The 19,898-nt window shown below is 37.7% G+C and overlaps 1 protein-coding gene across 7 annotated transcripts in view; it reads right to left on the reverse strand.

Annotated features, from left to right (window-relative positions):
• MARCHF7 (membrane associated ring-CH-type finger 7) overlaps positions 1-19,898 on the reverse strand; it is a 48,136-nt gene that overhangs the window by 26,246 nt on the left and 1,992 nt on the right. For all 7 annotated transcript variants that reach the window (XR_008711900.1, XR_008711899.1, XM_055572458.1 and 4 more), the window contains exon 2: positions 5,130-5,294. Coding sequence is in view for 5 of the 7 variants with exons in the window: in XM_055572458.1 (XP_055428433.1) it covers positions 5,130-5,282 (153 nt within the window). In the remaining 2 variants the exon portion in view is untranslated. The remainder of the gene's footprint in view (positions 1-5,129; positions 5,295-19,898) is intronic.

Genomic DNA, 19,898 nt, shown 5'->3' on the forward strand with positions numbered 1-19,898 from the left:
TACCTATTTGGAACCAGTCTGTTGTTCCATGCCCAGTTCTAATTCTTGCTTCCTGACCTGCATACAAATTTCTCAAGAGGCAGGTCAGGTGGTCTGGTATTCCCATGTCTTTCATTTTCCATAGTTTATTGTGATCTACACAGTCAAAGGCTTTGACATAGTCAGTAAAGACATTTTTCTGGAACTCTCTTGCTTTTTTGATGATCCAGCAGATGCTGGCAATTTGATCTCTGGTTCCCCTGCCTTTCCTAAAACCAGCTTGACCATCTGGAAGTTCACGGTTCATGTATTGCTGAAGTCTGGCTTGGAGAATTTTGAGCATTACTTTACTAGCGTGTGAGATGAGTGCAATTGTGCAGCAGTTTGAGCATTCTCTGGCATTGCCTTTCTTTGGGATTGGAATGAAAACTGACCTTTTCCAGTCCTGTGGCCATTGCTGAGTTTTCCAAATTTGCTGGCATATTGAGTGCTGCACTTTCACAGCATCATCTTTTAGGAATTGAAATAGCTCAACTGGAATGCCATCATCTTCACTAGCTTTGTTTGTAGTGATGCTTCCTAAGGCCCACTGGACTTCACATTCCAGGATGTCTGGCTCTAGGTGAGTGATCACCCCATCGTGATTATCTGGGTCACAAAGATCTTTTTTGTACAGTTCCTCTGTGTATTCTTGCCACCTCTTCTTAATACCTTCTGCTTCTGTTAGGTCCATACCATTTCTGTCCTTGATTAAGCCCATCTTTTCATGGAATATGGCATTTATTGACTCACTAAAGTTTTTAATCTGTTATGTCCAATTAATTTTTTTGCAATCATTATCTCAAGAGGCTAAGAACATTCATATGAAATTAAAAAGTGGATGAAGCGCACGAAAAGACAACTTACAGAATGGGAGAAAATATTTGTGAATACACTAAAAATCACAGAGTTGTACATTTTAAATGGGCAAGTCATATGCTATCTGATTTATATCTCAATAAAACTATTATTTAATGAATGTTATTTACTAGACAATGCTTAATCATGAGAAATAATGTAATGCACAGTAATGAAAGTACAAGTCCAGAATAAAATGCTCTTCCTTGGTTTCTCATTTCCATGAATCAATACCTTATCTGAGATGACTGACAGTTCCTTCCTTGAAAATTTTCCATATCATAAGCAACAACTAAAAACTCTGACCTCTTCTTTATACAGTCTTCTCTATCACTCACCATTCCCCCTTTTAGACTAAACTGCCAAGCATTGCTTCCTTTTCCATATGAACAAAACATTTTATAGATTTGATTGTGTTTCCTTGTGATCTCCCTGACACCCAAACAAGGGCCCAAGATTAACTTTCAGTTCAGTTCAGTCGCTCAGTCGTGTCCAACTTTTTGCGACCGCATGAATTGCAGCACGCCAGGCCTCCCTGTCCATCACCAACTCTCGGAGTTCACTCAAACTCACGTCCATCGAGTCGGTGATGCCATCCAGCCATCTCATCCTCTGTCGTCCCCTTCTCCTCCTGCCCCTAATCCCTCCCAGCATCAGTCTTTTCCAATGAGTCAACTCTTCGCATGAGGCAGCCAAAGTATTGGAGTTTCAGCTTTAGCATCATTCCTTCCAAAGAACACCCAGGACTGATCTCCTTTAGGATGGACTGGTTGGATCTCCTTGCAGTCCAAGGGACTCTCAAGAGTCTTTTCCAATACCACAGTTCAAAAGCATCAATTCTTCAGCCCTCAGCTTTCTTTACAGTCCAACTCTCACATCCATACATGACCACTGGAAAAACCGTATCCTTGACTAGATGGACCTTTGTTGGCAAAGTAATGTCTCTGCTTTTGAATATGCTATCTAGGTTGGTCATAACCTTCCTTCCAAGGAGTAAGCGTCTTTTAATTTCATGGCTGCACTCACCATCTGCAGTGACTTTGGAGCCCCAAAAAACAAAGTCTGACACTGTTTCCACTGTTTCCCCATCTATTTGCCATGAAGTGATGGGACCAGATGCCATGATTTTCGTTTTCCTACTTTTTCACTCTCCACTTTCACTTTCATCAAGAGGCTTTTTAGTTCCTCTTCACTTTCTGCCATAAGGGTAGATTAACTTTAGAATACCGCAAGGGCTTACAAATCTACCAGTTAACTCTGACCCACTCTCAGTATTTTATCTGTATTTTCCTGATTGCATTTAAAACTTTTCATTTTCTTATCTGATTGTGTGTGCGTTATGTATGTATGTATTTCCTTGCAAACTGTGTACCAGATAAACAAACCAAAAGAAACAAAAAAAGAAAAAGGTTAATGACAATTGGTTATTTTAACTGTTGAAAATATATACTATGCAAAATATGCCATTGTACCAAGCTTTGTAACAGTTAATATATAAATTAGAAAACGATGTAAAAACTAACCTAGAACTTCCATAAAAAGCCTCTTTTATTATTTCATATTAAAAAAAGCAATCTCTCCACAAAGCAAAAAGTGGGATTAGAGGTTGCTTAAATTACAGAAAAAAATAAAAGTAATAAAAGTAATTACATATTCACAGAATACTCCCAAATTTTCACTTTTAACCATCATATAAATTAAATTTTCTTTCCCAAAACATACAAAATTCTACTTACTGTTACCAAAGACATAAGATGATCATAGTTTTGCACCATTCAAATTGTAACAAAAATTTAAACATGGAGTAGCAGAAATATCAGTAAGGTTAATAACAGAGACAGCCCAGCTTAAAAATGGACAAGAACCAAAACATATTTAGAAAATCAATTGTTCGGAACTTAGAACCTACATTTCCCAAAGACACAATGCCACCCAGAAGTCTTATTAGATTCTTCAGCTCAGGCACAGTGTATACTAATTGTGTGGCTGGTAGGAACCACATATTTATCCAGATTTCAGATCTTTATTTATGAAATGACACAAGCATCTGTCCTTGTGTATTTAAGATTAAAAATGAAAAATGTTCTGCAAAATGTCAAACACTGTACAAATAAGGTATCACATCATTCAATCCATAACATAAATGATCTAGTATGCTATCACCTGACCCTCCTTTCTGAAGCTTCAGGTTCACTAAGTGCAGTAAAGAAGGGGAGTGTTATGTTGCAGACAGTTTTGAGTCAGAAAATACCAACAAATAACCAAAAATGTTCCCTTTGATAGTCAAAGGTCTCTCATTCATTAAATACATACCTTGTTGAAAAATCATGTGATAATAATCTGATATTACACTGTCCCCTAAGGGTATTTATCATCCATTTAAACCAATGGCAAAGTCAGGAAATGGTAACAGCGGCAATATCATTATAACCAGTTAACATTTGAACTCTTACTAGGTTCCAGGCACTGTTGTTCTAAGTGCTTTACACCTAGTACTTCTTCCAATTAAAACAGTAACTGTATGAGAAAACCACCCTTATTATCATTTCACATATGAGGAAACAGAAAACTACTTTACTCAGAACACAGGAATTTCCGTTTCTAAATAAAAACTAAAACAGCAAAGCAATCTGGAAACGTTCCTGTAACCCACTGGGGGAAAAAAGACCAAAAGCCACTTAAATAACTGAAAAACATAAAGGAAAACTCCAAAATTTACAAAACTGATTAATCTTACTGAGTCAATAAAACATTTACTTTTTAAAAAAATGTTTGCATTTGTTTAACTTCCACAAAGTTTAGACTTTCGGAATAATCTATGACATTAATTAGGAACAAGCTGAAAACTCTGGAAATAGTATTTTAAAGGGATGTCAATAAACTTTCTAAATATATTCAAGACTGTTAGTCTTGTTTTACAGTCTGTGTTCCTCACTAATCATGAAAAACGGACACCGATCAGCAGACAAAATTTCCTCAAGACTATATTAAAAAAACCCCAATTCTGTGCTCTTAATAAGTCACAATGAGGGACTTCCCTGATGGTCCAGTGGTTAAGATTCCACCTTGCAATGCAGGGGATGTGAATTCAATCCCTGGTCAGGGAACAAAGATCCCACATGCCATGGAGCAACTAAGCCCACCAGCTGCAACTACTGAGCTCCTTTACCACACCTAGAGAATCTGTGCGCCACAAGATCCCACATGATACAACGAACATCCTGCATGTCACAACTAAGACCTGACACAACCAAATAAATATTAAAAAAAAGAGTCACAACCATTTAACCTACATTTCCAGCAGAATGAAAAACATGTGATTCTGGCAAGAATACTCTTGCCTAGTTACAGAGTAAAACAAATACATTGTCAAAACAACATTTAAAATAAGTCTAAATAAACAGTACATACAACATTAGTAAGCTGGCAGTAGATATGGGCATTTTAGAGAAATTACCTCATTTCATTTGTATAAAGTGCTTATTACTATGCAGAAATGCTTCTAAGTGACTTCTGTTAATAGAGTACATTGCATGATATATAAATATTAAGACATAAATAAACATTTCCACTAAAGGATTCTCTTTAGAGTCAGTTACCAAGACATTAGACTTTTGCAAATCGTATGTGACCGAATCAGGTTTTCAGTCGATAATGCAATCAACTTAAATATGACAGGCAAGATAAACTGAATTAAACCTACAATCCATGACTCGAGATTTATACCATTTTAGACTACAACCATTGTTACAACACTAATAAGCTACTTTTAAAAAAAAACGCTATTAGTCTTAATGAAAATTAGCTACATAAAAGGAACTTATGTCACTTTATGTAAATTATGAATCAGTCAACTCATTTCTAACCGTAAAAACCCCGTAATTCATATAAAAGAATGTTAGTGATGTATCTTCATTAAAGAAAAGCCTGTTAATTTAAATTGATACTTAAATGTTTTTAGGTTAATAGGCTTGCAAGTCTTTGGAAAGGATGAACATTTACATATGATCACAATTCTTTATAAAAAATTCTGAAGTCCAAAAAGTTTGAAAAACATTAAGTTTTTGCTACTTAATGTGGTACAGTCCATTAATGTGCAGAAATATATTAATGTTTTGATTACAGGATGCCTCAGATCCAGCTGAGGTGTTAAAAACACACTCTACTACTTTTCTGAAATCCAGAAAATAATATGGCTCCAAGGACTTTGAAAATGAGACTGTATGTACACATATTTCAAATTAAAATGTTACCTGATATTCCGAATCCAGTCGAAAGGAAGAGTCCCTTGAGTGATAGGTATCATTTAAACCACTTCCTCTGCTTCCAGACATCAACCTAGCACTTAAAGAGCTAGCAGGTTGAACAGAAATTCTTCTTGGAATCCTTGAAGGTTTAGACTCCATTCTTAAGGTTTCCTGTGAAATGCAGATTTTGATTACTTGCTTTTGGGAAAACACTCAAACCTTTGATTCTTAATCCTCTCCTTAAAGATCAGTTCAAAATCAAGAATTAACCATGCAAATTAACTAAATCTGGTACGGTAAACTGTGAGACTATCATCACTCTCCTTCTACAAGGCAGAGAGGTCTGAAGTTGATCAAAGGTTCCCACTGTACATAAAATGAAACAAACATGATCAAACTGGTGATGCAAAACCTCCATTTATTCTTTCCAAATCCTGAACTCTTTCCTTACTCAATTTTATCTCTACATAAAATACCACAGGAATGAGCCTTTGACTCTTGCTATTTCTGTTCAGTTCAGTTGCTCAGTCGTGTCCAACTCGCTGCAACCCCATGAATCGCAGCATGCCAGGCCTCCCTGTGTGTCACCAACTCCCGGAGTTCACCCAAACTCGGGTCCATTGAGTCGGTGATGCCATCCAACAATCTCATTCTCTGTTGTCCCCTTTTCCTCCTGCCCTCGATCTTTCCCAGCATCAGAGTCTTTCCAAATGAGTCAGCTCTTTGCATCAGGTGGCCAAAGTATTGGAGTTTCAGCTTCAGCATCAGTCCTTCCAATGAACACCCGGACTGATCTCCTTTAGGACTGACTGGTTGGATCTCCTTGCTGTCCAAGGGACTCTCAAAGTCTTCTCCAACACCACAGTTCAAAAGCATCAATTCTTCGGTGATCAGCTTTCTTCACAGTTCAACTCTCACATCCATACATGACCACTGGAAACACCATAGCCTTGACTAGATGAACCTTTGTTGACAAAGTAATGTCTCTGCTTTTTAATATTCTGTCTAGGTTTGTCATAACTTTCCAAGGAGTAAGCGTCTTTTAATTTCATGGCTGCAGTCACCATCTGCAGTGATTTTGGAGCCCAAAAAAATAAAGTCAGCCACTGTTTCCCCATCTATTTGCCATGAAGTGATGGGACCGGATGCCATGATCTTAGTTTTCTGAATGTAGAGCTTTAAGCCAACTTTTTCACTCTCCTCTTTCACTTTCATCAAGAGGCTCTTTAGTTCTTCTTCACTTTCTACCATGAGGGTGGTATCATCTGCATATCCGAGGTTATTGATATTTCTCCCGGCAATCTTGATTCCAGCTTGTGTTTCTTCCAGTCCAGCGTTTCTCATGATGTACTCTGCATATAAGGTAAATAAACAGGGTGACAATATACAGCCTTGACGTAACTCCTTTTCCTATTTGGAACCAGTCTGTTGTTCCATGTCCAGTTCTAATTCTTGCTTCCTGACCTGCATACAGGTTTCTCAAGAGGCAGGTCAGGTGGTCTGGTATTCCCATGTCTTTCGGAATTTTCCACAGTTTATTGTGATCCACACAGTCAAAGGCTTTGACATAGTCAATAAAGTAAGATGTTTTTCTGGAACTCTTTTGCTTTTTGATGATCCAGCGGATGTTGGCAATTTGATCTCTGGTTCCTCTGCCTTTTCTAAAGCCAGCTTGAACATCTGGAAGTTCACAGTTCACGTATTGCTGAAGCCTAGTTTGGAGAATTTTGAGCACTACTTTACTTGCGTGTGAGATTAGCATTCAATACTCATACTGCAAGCATTAGCTATACTGTAGTATTTTTACACTCCTTAACACAGTATGCTCTCACAGGACTTTGTGCATGCTTGCCAAGTCTATATAGTCCCCATTCAATTACTGAGCAGAGCCTTAAAACAAGATCAAGTTTGCTTCTACTTTGCACATACTTTTATTAACACATCATACTACATGCTATAATTTGTTTTCCTGCCTCCCCTTCTCAAAAGTGAGAAAAATTTCTAAGTTTTCTAGGCTAAACATTCCTCAACACATACCAAGGGTCACCATTTGTTACATTTTATTTGCCAACATTTGTTGAATCATCAAAAAGCAAGAGAGCTCCAGAAAAACATCTATTTCTGCTTTGTTGACTATGCCAAAGCATTTGACTGTGTGGATCACAACAAACTGTGAAAAATTCTTAAAGAGATGGGAATACTAGATCACCTGACCTGCCTCCTGAGAAATCTGTATGTAGGTCAAGAAGCAACAGTTAGAACTGGACGTGGAAAAACAGACTGGTTCCAAATCAGGAAAGGAGTACGTCAAGGCAAGGCTTATTGTCTTGACGAACTGTCACCCTACTTATTTAACTTATATGCAGAGTACATCATGAGAAACGCTAGGCTGGAAGAAGCGCAAGCTGGAATCAAGATTGCCGGGAGAAATACCAGTAATCTCAGATACGCAGATGACACCACCCTTATGGCAGAAAGTGAAGAAGAACTAAAGAGCCTCCTGATGAAAAGTGAAAGAGGAGAGTGAAAAAGTTGGCTTTAAACCAACATTCAGAAAACTAAGATCATGGCATCTGGTCCCATCACTTCATGGCAAACTGATGTGGAAACAATTTAAACAGTGAGACTTTATTTTTGGGGGCTCCAAAATCACTGCAGATGGTGACTGCAGCCATGAAATTAAAAGACACTTGCTCCTTGGAAGAAAAGCTATGACCAACCTAGACAGTGTATTAAAAAGCAGAGACATTATTTTGCAAACAAAGGTCCATTTAGTCAAAGCTACGGTTTTTTCAGTAGTCATATATGGATGGGAGAGTTGGACTATAAAGAAAGCTGAGTGCCAAAAACTTGATGCTTTTGAACTGTTGTGTTGGAGAAGACTCTTGAGGGTTCCTTGGACCACAAAGAGATAAACCAGTCAATCCTAAAGGAAATCAGTCCTGAATATTCATTGGAAAGACTGATGCTAAAGCTGAAATTCCAATACTTTGGCCACCTGATGGGAAGAATGGACTCCTTGAAAAAGACCCTGATGCTGGGAAAGATTGAGAGCAGGAAGAGAAAGGGACAACAAAGGATGAAATGGTTGGATGGCATCAACGACTCAATGGACATAAGTTTGAGCAAGCTCTGAGAGCTGGTGATGGACAGGGAAGCCTGGCGTGCTGCAGTCCATAGCGTTGCAGAGTCGGACACGACTGAGCAACTGAACTGAACTGATATAAATGGATTCTTACAACATTTATTCTTTTTCGGTCTGGCTTTATTTGCTTAACAGTATATTTGTGAGGTTAATTCATTCTGTGGTTTATGTAGCATTCCACTGTATCAATACACCCAATTTATTTGTCTTTTCTTCTGTGGGTGAACACTGGATTGTTTCCAGTTTTAGGCTATTACAAGTAAGTGCAACTATGAAAACCATTTTATGAAGTAAAAACAAAACAAAACAAAAAAAAACTTGCAAAGTTTTTCTTGGAAAAACATTTACAATGCACAGCCTGTGAACAACTGAGATGACACCAGCCATGAGAGTAAAATGAGAAGGGCAGAAGAAAGTAACAGTAAAAAGAAATCACAATAATGTCTTCAACTTGTCCCAGTTACCACTTTCAAGGTCAAAAATCATTCCCTTATTTTTCTGGCAGTGGACTGAAATCAATGTGCTTGACTTCCCTGACACGCAGCCTAAATAGTAACATCTGCTGTCCTAAACACTCAGATTTAAGCATTTAAGTTCAAAATACCTAATTCACTTTCAATTCATTAACTTCTCAACCAAGTTTTAGATCAATCTTATGGCTCTACCTTAAAAGCTACTACAAAAACATGGTATCAACCAATGATGGGAAAGAGGATAAAGAGAGCTAAGACATCAACGAAAGGGCTATATTACAGTAGGAGATATACCACAAACATGAAAAAGATAAAAACACAAGCCCAGTATCGATTAGAATTATTCATCTAAGAATATCTAGTTGAGGAACCAGAGAAAAGCTATACTTTGGAACATGATTAAATCAAAGATAGCTCATCAGAAAAGATCAGTTTTGAAGTCCCAGTTAAACATGAGAAGGTTATCTTTATTTACCTATTTGGTCCCTTTTTCCAAAACCCCTGTAAAGTGACAGCTGATGAATCCAAAGGCTTTAACTATGAAAAGAATAGGAAAAAGGATCATAAAAGGCAAGAAATTTCAATGTAATTTGGAAAATCAAAAAAAGTTGGAGAAGAGGTAGAATAATTCAGGAGAGGATAATATTTCCTAAGCATTTTTACAGAAAGGTAGGAACTGGAAGCAGAGCAGTAAGCTGTAGCATCCTAGAAAGAATCATGATCTGGAGATACAAGATACCACAATAAAGGGATAATGCATGCAGTTGGTGAATTAAAATCTGTACTTGAAGCAGTAAAACCTCCAGTTCTTCCCACAGCTCCATTCTTTCAAAAAATAGGGTATTTATTCTTTGGAGAATAAGGAACTTCCTTGTAAACCACCAACCCCTCCCCCAATATACAACCAACTCTGCAAAGGTTAAGTATAAGGAATAAAAGAAAATCTACATACTCAAAGTTGAGACCCAAAACCTTTCTTTTCTGATGCTGTTTCTACAGTGCTGTCAGAAAACCAAACAAAAATACTAGACACTTCTGGATACTGCTATTTGGAATGCTTTCAATTACAAAGCTAGCTTGTCATTTTACCATCCTACCCAAAGTGAAGTCCACTAGTAACCATGAATTTCTAATCACCTTTTTTAGTGCTTCCCTCTAATAGACAAACACCAAGGATCACTATGTATCCAAAAAGAAAGACCAAACTAAACAACAACAAAAAAAGGAACTCAGAGGAAATCTGGGGAAAGAAGCTAATAAGTTACTATTCTCAAAAGGAGCAAAAGACATTCATTATAAAGTAATGGATGCTTCAGAAAGCAACCAGTATAACGAATAGCTTATGGAAATTCAAAATGCTATACGCTTAAAAAAAAAAAAAAACTATACACTTAAAAAAAAGATATGTGATACACTGAAATAAATCCAACAGAAGAGTTGGGAGTAAACTCAGGACACCTCCCAGAAGTGGAAAATGTAACTCAAAAAACAGAATTGTCCAGGGGAGTTACTGATCATTTGACTGTAAGTATGGTTATAGAGAGAGAAAAAAGAATATGGAGAAGATTACCAAAAAATTGAAAAAAATTTTCTACAACTGAAGGACATATTCTCTCCACATTAAAAGTGGTCAAGTGTAGCTGGCAGGATCAAAGAATGAAGACCAACACTAAGCACCATTTATCACCTTGAAATTTCAGAACACCAGAAATACAAATACAATAATTTACAAGAATGGAAAAATGGGTCAAATACAAAAGAAATCAGAATGGCTTCTTAATTACAACTTTAAAAACTCTGAGGACAATAAAGTAATGCCTGTAGTACTGAGGAAAAAAAAATTTGCACTGAACCCCAATCTAGAAACTAAATATGAGGTGGAGAAAATAATATTCAGACATGAAAGATTTTTAAAAACAATCAAATGACAAAACTACAGGAAGTTAGTTAAATGAAAAGCAGGTCCTAGGAAAACCAGCATGTAAAGAATTAAAGAACCAGACACAGAACCTAGGAGACAGGGTTCTTTGATGGCTCAGTGGTAAAGAATCTGCCTGCAATGCAGCAGACACAGGAGATGCTGGTTTGATCCCTGGATCGGGAAGATTCCCTGCAGAAGAAATGGCAACACTCCAGTATCCTTACCAGGAAAATCCCATGAACAGAGAAGCCTGGTGGGCTACAGACCATGGGATCGCCGAGTCGGACATGACTGAGCACCCTTGTGTGTGTATGTATACACACACATGTATATATATATAACGCACTGAAAAATCATGAACACATCATTTAGAAATACGAAGGTAATTCCTATAACAGCTAAAAGTTAAGGATAGCTGCCTATGGAAAGTGGACTGGGAAAGAGGTAAAGGGTGAGGCAAAGGATTGCTGTTTTTCTTTTAAGCAGGATGACCATATTTCCTGGTTTGCTGAGACCAGTTTCAGTTTATGGCAAGAAAAGTCCTAATTTGTGCTCATTATCCCTGGGCAATTATTAATAGTACCTGTGTTGTCTCTCAAAAGTGGCCTGGTTTGGATGATAAAGCATACAGTCATCTAATGTAAATCTTTCCTACCTTCAGCTTTTTATAAACTCTTTATATATCCATATAAATATTTGTATTTAAAAAGTGAATTATGAATCGGACATTTAAAGGCATACAATAGTAGAAAGAATATTAATGGTTAAATAGTGACACACAAAAGCCTATGAAAGATTTAACAAGTAGCAGATTTGTTATTTTATCAAGAAGACTATAAAAATATTAAACAAGGGACTGTATTTGTTGAGGATTTTAAACAGGAAATATGTTTTTAAAAAGATACAGGCCTACAGTTGGTTCTTTAACAACAATGCTTCTTAATCATACTTCTCGTGGTTTACTTTGTGTCTATACTCAATTCTTACCTGCATACTTACTTGCAGAATGAAACTAACCTAGTAGGAAATCTCTAAAAACAAAGCTCTTGGGAGAAGGCAAAGAGGCAGAGTCCTCCGAGAGCTGTAATTTATACTGCACAAACTATTTTTGGAACCTCCTCTACATAAATTGATTGAATTTTGACAATGTAGGTGTTACCAGAAAACTTATATAATTTGGTTGTGTAAGCTGTAGGTCAAAAGCACAAAAAATAGTAAAAAATAAAATGTGCAGTCCTTGAAAACTTCTATCAGACCACTTACAAGGTACTATGAGGGATCTTCTCAAGTTCGTTCCTTCATTCATTCAAGTAGTTTTTCACATGCTTACACGTCCTAAGCACATTAATTAATACTAAACAAAGGGATGGAGAGAGGGGACAACACTGAACCTAGTGAGATAATGACTATAAAGAAGCTGTGGTCTAGGAGAGAACAAACTACATAAATAACGATGTAACTTAAACAGCTATAAATGCTCTAACAGAAAGAGTATAAGCCAATCAAGCTGGAAAAAAGTATCCTGAAGCTCAATGCTTTTAACCAAGACTTAAAAAGTAAAGCACAAAAAGTTGCATATGTACAATCTTTCCTCAGTGGTCAATATATAATGGCCTCTTACTTGCCTTCTGTCATTACACGTGCGTGCTAAGTTGTGTCTCTTTGCAACCCTACAGTCTGTAGCCCAAGGCTCCTCTGTCCATGGGATTCTCCAGGAAAGAATACTCGAGTGGGTTGCCATGGCCTCCTCCAGGGAATCTTTCTGACTCAGGGATAGAACCTGCGCCTCTTACACCTCCTGCATCGGCAAGCAGGTTCTTTACCACCAGTGCCACCTCGGAAGCCCTTGTCACTATGCGGTTTCTTTAAATATATATTTCTTTCAGTTTGATTCCAGAGTTGGATAACTGAGGTCTTTTTCTTTCTGGTGATAAGATAAAAACATCAGCAGGGCTGATTTTACAAATGTATGACCACTTACGCAAACACATTGAGGCCCTGTGTTTCATTAAAAGCTCCGCTGTTGACATCTGAAAATCATTAATACTTTAGAATTTGAACTTGTATAAGTCAAGTCAGATAGCATAGTGGAGCACGAGCTTGAGCAGAAGCGATATGTGCCTGTCTGCCATGCCTTGCACTCAATCTGTATTTAGCACTCATTGCTATGAAGCTTCGGTCATTAACACACTTCGCTTTTTACTCTGAGTCGCACTCATATCCTAGGCATCTGGATCAACTGGACTTGGGTGCTCATGTTCCTTATCAACACATCTATCTCTGAGTAAGATGAGGCACTGACTGCTCCAAGAGGTCCTATTTTTCATTCTTCAGAACTTGCTTCAATTTCAAATGCAGAAAGAAAGTAATGAACCACAAAGTCACAAAAATCTTATGATCAATATTTGAGATTTTTACTGTATTGAACTTTTCAACTTGTAAGATTCTCTTAAGTTGGTATTTAACTGCTAGTTTACCCAACTAGTCTTAATGTGACTTTTAAGTGTTCCCTTACTTTCAGGCATTTTAAGAGTAACTGGCACAAGGAACAGTAGTGGATAACAAATATTTATACCAACTCCAAAATTTATGTAGTCTGTCGTCTCATAAACCTGTGACTTAACTACTACTAAAAAAAAAATTGACAGTATTTTAAATAGGTAATTTCATTCAGCTAGGCTTCATAGGAAACCTCTGTAGAGCTCTTTAAAAACAAGTTCATGTTTTTAGTGGCTGATTTTAACACTATAGGGCCTCCTTTGTGGTTCAGCTGGTAAAGAATCCGCCTGCAATGCCAGAGACCTGGCTTCAATTCCTGGGTTGGGAAGATTCCCTGGAGAAGGTAAAGACTACCCACTCAGGTATTCTGGCCTGGAGAATTCCATGGACTGTATAGTCCATGGGGTCACAGAGTTGGACGCAATTGAACGACTTTCACTTTACACTATAAAGGAATTTTAGACCAAAAAAACACTTTCTCCTACCTATAAACAGTACAATTCAACTCTAGTCTATGGAAATAAACTTTAGGTAAAAAGCCTCAAAGAATTCTGTCATTATTCAACATGCAAAATTGTGTGCCCAAAGTTACCTGCAAGTTAACAAGATCTCAGTCACATGCTAAATGCAACTGAAAACTTATCACACAACATATACTAAAATACAAATTTAAACTAAATTTTTACAATGTTTTTCAGCAAGACTTTACATGAATGAGACCTACTCTAAGTATACCAACGCTTGTCTCTAATAATAGCACAATAGGCCTTGTCTAAAGGGAATCTGTCATTAATCCACACATTTTCTCATTTCTCTTTAATCTTACTAGTAATGACACCACTCCCCAATCAGATTTTCAACTGTTCTCTACTACCGTAAAAATTAAGTCTAAATTCTTTACCCCAGTAACCAGAATTCTAACCCACCTTTTCCACTTAACTTTCAAATTGCTGTTGTTAAGTCACAATGTCCAACTCTTTTGCCATCCCATGGATTGCAGCCTGCCAGGCTCCTCTATCCAGGGATTTCCCAGGCAAGAATATTTGAGTGGGATGTCATTTCCTTCTGTACGGGATCTTCCCAACCCAGGGATGGAACCTCCATCTCCGCGTTAGCAAGGCGGATTCTTTACCGCTGAGCCACCAGAGAACTACCACCTTAAAATAATGCGGGAGACCGGGGTTCCATCCCTGGGTTAGGAAGATCCCCCTGGAGAAGGAAATGGCAACCCACTCCAGTACTCTTGCCTGGAAAATTCCATGGACGAACTGAGGAGCCTGGTAGGCTACAGTCCATGGGGTGGCAAAAAGTCAGACATGACTGAGCGACTTCACTTTCTTTCTTTCCAGTTCACCCTGGTGGAGAGGAGGTGACAGGGGTCTGGGAAAAGGAGATAAATCTTGGGACCTCCCCACCTCTGAGGATCAGGCACTTACAGCCTGCCTAAACTCAAGAAGAATGCATAAAACTAAGAACACCTCCTTTCCCATTGACTTTCCTCCAAGTATCTAAGAAGGTATAGCAGTTTACTGTTTAGGGAGTTACAACAGCCTTCGACTTGTAGGCCTCTCTGTAGTGCAGATATGCAGGGCCTATAGAAGATGAGGTTAGTGAAAGAATACTGAAATAAACCCTCCAGCATTCCAGCTTCACACTGAGCACCATGCAGAAGCAGTCAAAGAGTACTCTGAACGTTCAAACCCAGCTCCACTACAGACTAAACCAACTCAATCTACCACACTAACAGTCTGACAAGATATGTCCATATCCAGGCATAAAAATTATGACCTCAGTCTCCACTGTTCTTTAATTTGTAACATTTCACCATCAATCAAAAATTTTAAGACACAAAACTACAAGGAACCAATACAACACTGTAAAACAATTATCCTCCAATTAAAAATAAGTTTAAAAAAACAAGGGGGAGGAGGGAGGAGGGTTCAGGATGGGGAACACGTGTATACCTGTGGTGGATTCATGTTGATATATGGCAAAACCAATACAATATTGTAAAGCTAAAAAGTAAAATAAAAAAATTAAAAAAACATGGAAAAAAAGTTCATCATCAAGAGATATCAATCAACAGAACCAGATGAAGAAATGGCTCTAATGTTAGCAAACTGGGAAATTGATGCATTTATCAGTAGCCTAGGCAAAACTAAGAAAACCAGAGAACTGGGAAACAGGCTAGAGGAAAACTATCCAGAATGAAGGATGGAAAAACAGATGATGGCAAATACAGGCAAGGGTTTAAGAGAAACTGAGCAAAGAGTAAGAAAGTCTATTGTACTTACAGAAGGAAAGAACTAGAGCACAAAAAATTTGAAGAGAAAGTGGCTGAACTGATTTAATAGGTGATTCTGCTTGTAAAGCAATCTCTCAAATAACATGTACCCTTTCCCATTACTCTATAGATCACTGTGTTCCCTTTTAAAATAGTCTTGTTCAACATGTCATGAGTCACATAGTAATCATAAACCAAATGACGAGACTATCAAAAAGGCCCCAACCCCATTCATACTAACAGCCTATACCTAAGATACTCCCTTTACTTTAAATGTATATATTAATAAAGGCAATTTTTTCAAAACAGTAAACAGGATAAAAGCAAGATAAACTAAGTGCTGCCCAATTTTCAGCATATGCACCAACTTCTACTTGTAAATACAATATTTGAGACCACAAGCTTTGAAGTCTGTCCCTTACTTGGTGTGACTCCGGGCTTAATATCACTAATGCTTTATTTTTTTCACCTACAAAATGGGAATAACAATAGTACCAATTTTACAGATGTATCATGAGCTTTACTGGCACACCGTATATAGTTAGTAAATAATAGCTAGTATTAAGCAATACCATCAGGTGGTAAAAAATTTCCATATAAACAGCTTTAGTAGGCATTACTTCCGGCCTCCCCAGGGGCTCAGTGGTCAAGAATCTGCCTGCCTGAATGCAGGAGATGCAGGTTTGATTCCTGGCTCAGGAAGATCCCCTCGAGGAGGAAATGGCAACCCACTCCAGTATTCTTGCCAGGAAAATCCCATGGAGAGAGGAGCCTGGCTGGCTGTGGTCCATGGGGTCGCAAAGACTCAGACATGACTGAGTGACTGAACAGGCATTACTTTAACTTTTTCATTATTTGAAATTTGTCTTTAACACATAGTAGAAAGATTTTTTAAAGTCATTCAGATTTTGGTACTAGAGGATAATCATTGTAAAGATAACTTATGTACCTTACTTATATTAAGCAAATGCATACAATATTGGGGGAAAATAGATATTATTAACATTTTACTTTATGTCTGGGTGGGTTTTCCTTTAACTTTTTCAAAATGTTTTTACTCTAACTTTGATAATTAAGGGAAACAGTTACTGGCAGATGAAAAGATATTTTTTATCTTACAATAAAATCTATAAAGAACTCCTAAAAATAATTTCCTTTCTAAATTGCAGCACTGCTGGTTTATACCTCTTAGTGTCTATACACCACAAAAGTAGCAAATTCTGGTACATAATAAATGGAAACTAAGGTCAGAATCACTTTGCAAAATGGAGTTTAGATTATCTGAGTATGCCGTAAAAATTTTATTTTTACTATGAGAAAATTTCAAACATGCACAAAAATCAAGACAATAATAAACCTCCACATGCCAAACAACGGTCTTCAACAATTATCAACATTTGACTATTTCACCATCCTCTATTTTAAAACAAATCCCAGTCATGATATCTTTAAGAATGTCTGTTCTCAATAAAATATTCTAAGCCACCTGTGGTAAATTAAAAAGTATGGTTACAAAATATCCATGGCCCTTCGCACTAATGGTGCTGATCTGCCTGGGGAGAGAATGGAATCTATTTCCCCACCCCTTCAATGTGGGCTACCTTGTGAAATTTATTGTGACTAAGAAAGTATTAGTCATTCATCCGTGACTGATTCTTTACAACCCCAAGGACAATAGCCCATCAGGCTCCTCTGTCCATGGAATTCTCCGGGCAAGAATACTGGAGTGGGTAGCCATTCTCTTCTCCAGGGGATCTTCCACACCCAGGGATGGGGCCCACGTCTCCCGTACTGCAGGCAGATTCTCCACCGTCTGAGCCACCAGAAAGTAATGTGACACTGTATGATTTCCAAGCTTATAAGAAGTCTTATAGCTCCCCTTTTCACTCCCCTCGAATGCTGTTTTGGAACCCTCATGCCATAAAAGACCACAGTGAGCAAAGCCTAAACGTTAACCAACACCAAGTGCCTGAAGTGTGAAGGACGCCTGCCATCTTGGACCTGCTAGCCTTAAAAATCTTGCATGAGTGAATCCAGGCAAAACCAACAGAACTACCCAACAGGCACAAAGAACTGTTATAAGACTGTAAATACTATTTTAATCCAGAGGGTTCTGAGGTGGTGTGTTATGTAACAATAGAGCAAAGCTTAGTTACTTATTCCTTTTTCTACAATTATTATCACGCACCTAGTCGCATGAAAAATCTAATCGTTTCAGGGTCTAACTTAGACTTTTCCTTACAATCCAGGGGAGTTACAGTCATTGAATTACCAAAAGCACAACAGTACTCTGCAATGAATTCCTGGCATGAAGATCAGAGTTATTACAGAAAATACCAATGTATTTCAACAGCCAACAGTCTCCCAGAAATATAAACATAGTTAAAAACCTCTACATGGTATAGTCTTTGTTTAAAACATCTGCTTCCGAGGAAAATTTTTTTTCTTAATGGGAAATCCTAGCATTCTACTGATATTAGTGAACATGGAGACATAAAATCTAGGGGTAGTCACAAGGAAAACACTATGAAAGCACAGAAGTTTTGGGGTCTTTAAAAAAATCCCTCTTGATTTTCAGCTGACAGGTATTTAACACACACAGATACACCAAAGTCTTAAAAAATAACTGGAAAAACTTCAACATCTTCATGAGAAAATGTTAGGTCTACGTTAGAACACTTTGAAATAATCTGTCCTCCTTTGAAGTATATTTAATCTTTGTCAAGTTTCAACCTTCATTGAGTAACTGGAAACTATTTTAGAATTATTCTGAAACCGGCAAACATAACACTAAAGTGAGATGATCATAACAAAGAGATGAAAACTAGTTTTGAAGGTTCAAGATTTCTCTTCTCAAAGCTGTTGACTAAAGGGTGTATCAGTTCAGTTCAGTTCAGTCACTCAGTCGTGTCGGACTCCTTGTGACCCCATGAATCGCAGCACACCAGGCCTCCCTGTCCATCACCAACTCCCGGAGTTCACCCAGACTCACGTCCATCAAGTCAGTGATGCCATCCAGCCATCTCATCCTCTGTCGTCCCCTTCTCCTCCTGCCCCCAATCCCTCCCAGCATCAGAGTCTTTTCCAATGAGTCAACTCTTCGCATGAGGTGGCCAAGTACTGGAGTTTCAGCTTTAGCATCATTCCTTTCAAAGAAATCCCGGGGTGTATACCAGTAGGTAATTTCAAAACCAGGCGTTTGACTTATCTAGTCTAACCAGTAGAGCCAGAGAAATACTTCTGAGAACAAGAAAAACCAGCTTTGACATCAGGAGTTCAGACCAAAGAAAAGTTAAAAATTAAGAGCATAAAAAGTAACCCAGCCAACTCTAAAATTATAACTTTACCCTGCTCTCCCTCTTCGGCTTCATCTTATGATTATCAAATGTATTAAAAATAGAATTTTTGTAAAATAACAACTATGAGAAAATAAACTATTTCCCTATAATCCTGCTTCATTGAATTCAAGTAGATCTTAGTAAGAACTCAAAATCTTTACTCATTTTAAATTGTAATTATACTAATGTGATCAGTTTTTGACTCAGTTACTAAACAGCTAAAAGGTTCACTAGTTAAATTTAATTTGTTGGTTAAAAATGAGGTTTGCTACAAGGTTATACATTTCACTTATCCATTTCGCACTGTTCTTTATTACTAACACAATTATTTGTAGTAACAGAAGGATGTATCAAGAACGATAATTTAAAGTCATTCCTTATTTGGCTTAGGGACACAAGAGCTCTTAAATCCCAAAAGCATAGAGCACTAACCTTCTAAAACAGTACAAGTCTTTTCCCGTCATGCTCTAACCTTCCACTCAACTGTTTCAGCTATGGGGAACAAACTGTACATTCCTAAACAAACCATGATACCATGACTTACAGGTTTCTTACCAAACTTTTAACCATCCTTCACATCTCAGTTCAAGTAATACTTCCTGTAAAAATTTCCCCCAAGATTAAAGACCTGTCCTCAGTGCTCCCACAATAGGAGAATGTATCAATACTTACATTAAGATAATAGTAATTGTTTACACATTAGTCTAAATGTATAATTATTTGTAATGGCTCAGACAGTAAAGAATCTGCCTGCAATGCAGGAGACCAGACCAGAGTTTGATCCCTGGGTCAGGAAGATCCCCTGAAGAAGGAAATGGCAACCTACTCTAGTATTCTTGCCTGGAAAATCCCATAGACAGAGGAGCCTGGAAGACTCCTGGCAGAGTCCATGAAGTCGCAAAGAGTTGGACATGACTAAGCGACTTCACTTCTTCACACATTAGTCTGATGATTAAATGGTGAGTTGTGCAAGGCAGAAGCGGTGTCAAGCTTCTTGTAATGTAAAGCCCTAATCTAGAATCTAGTAGCTAAAATACAACAAACTATCAAAAATTGTTTTACATTTTTTGATAGTTTTGCACTACTTAAAATTATTTTCCTGAAATTAAGTGGGC

The sequence above is a fragment of the Bubalus kerabau genome, chromosome 3 (assembly GCF_029407905.1).
Source record: "Bubalus kerabau isolate K-KA32 ecotype Philippines breed swamp buffalo chromosome 3, PCC_UOA_SB_1v2, whole genome shotgun sequence".
Taxonomy (NCBI): Eukaryota; Metazoa; Chordata; class Mammalia; order Artiodactyla; family Bovidae; genus Bubalus; species Bubalus kerabau.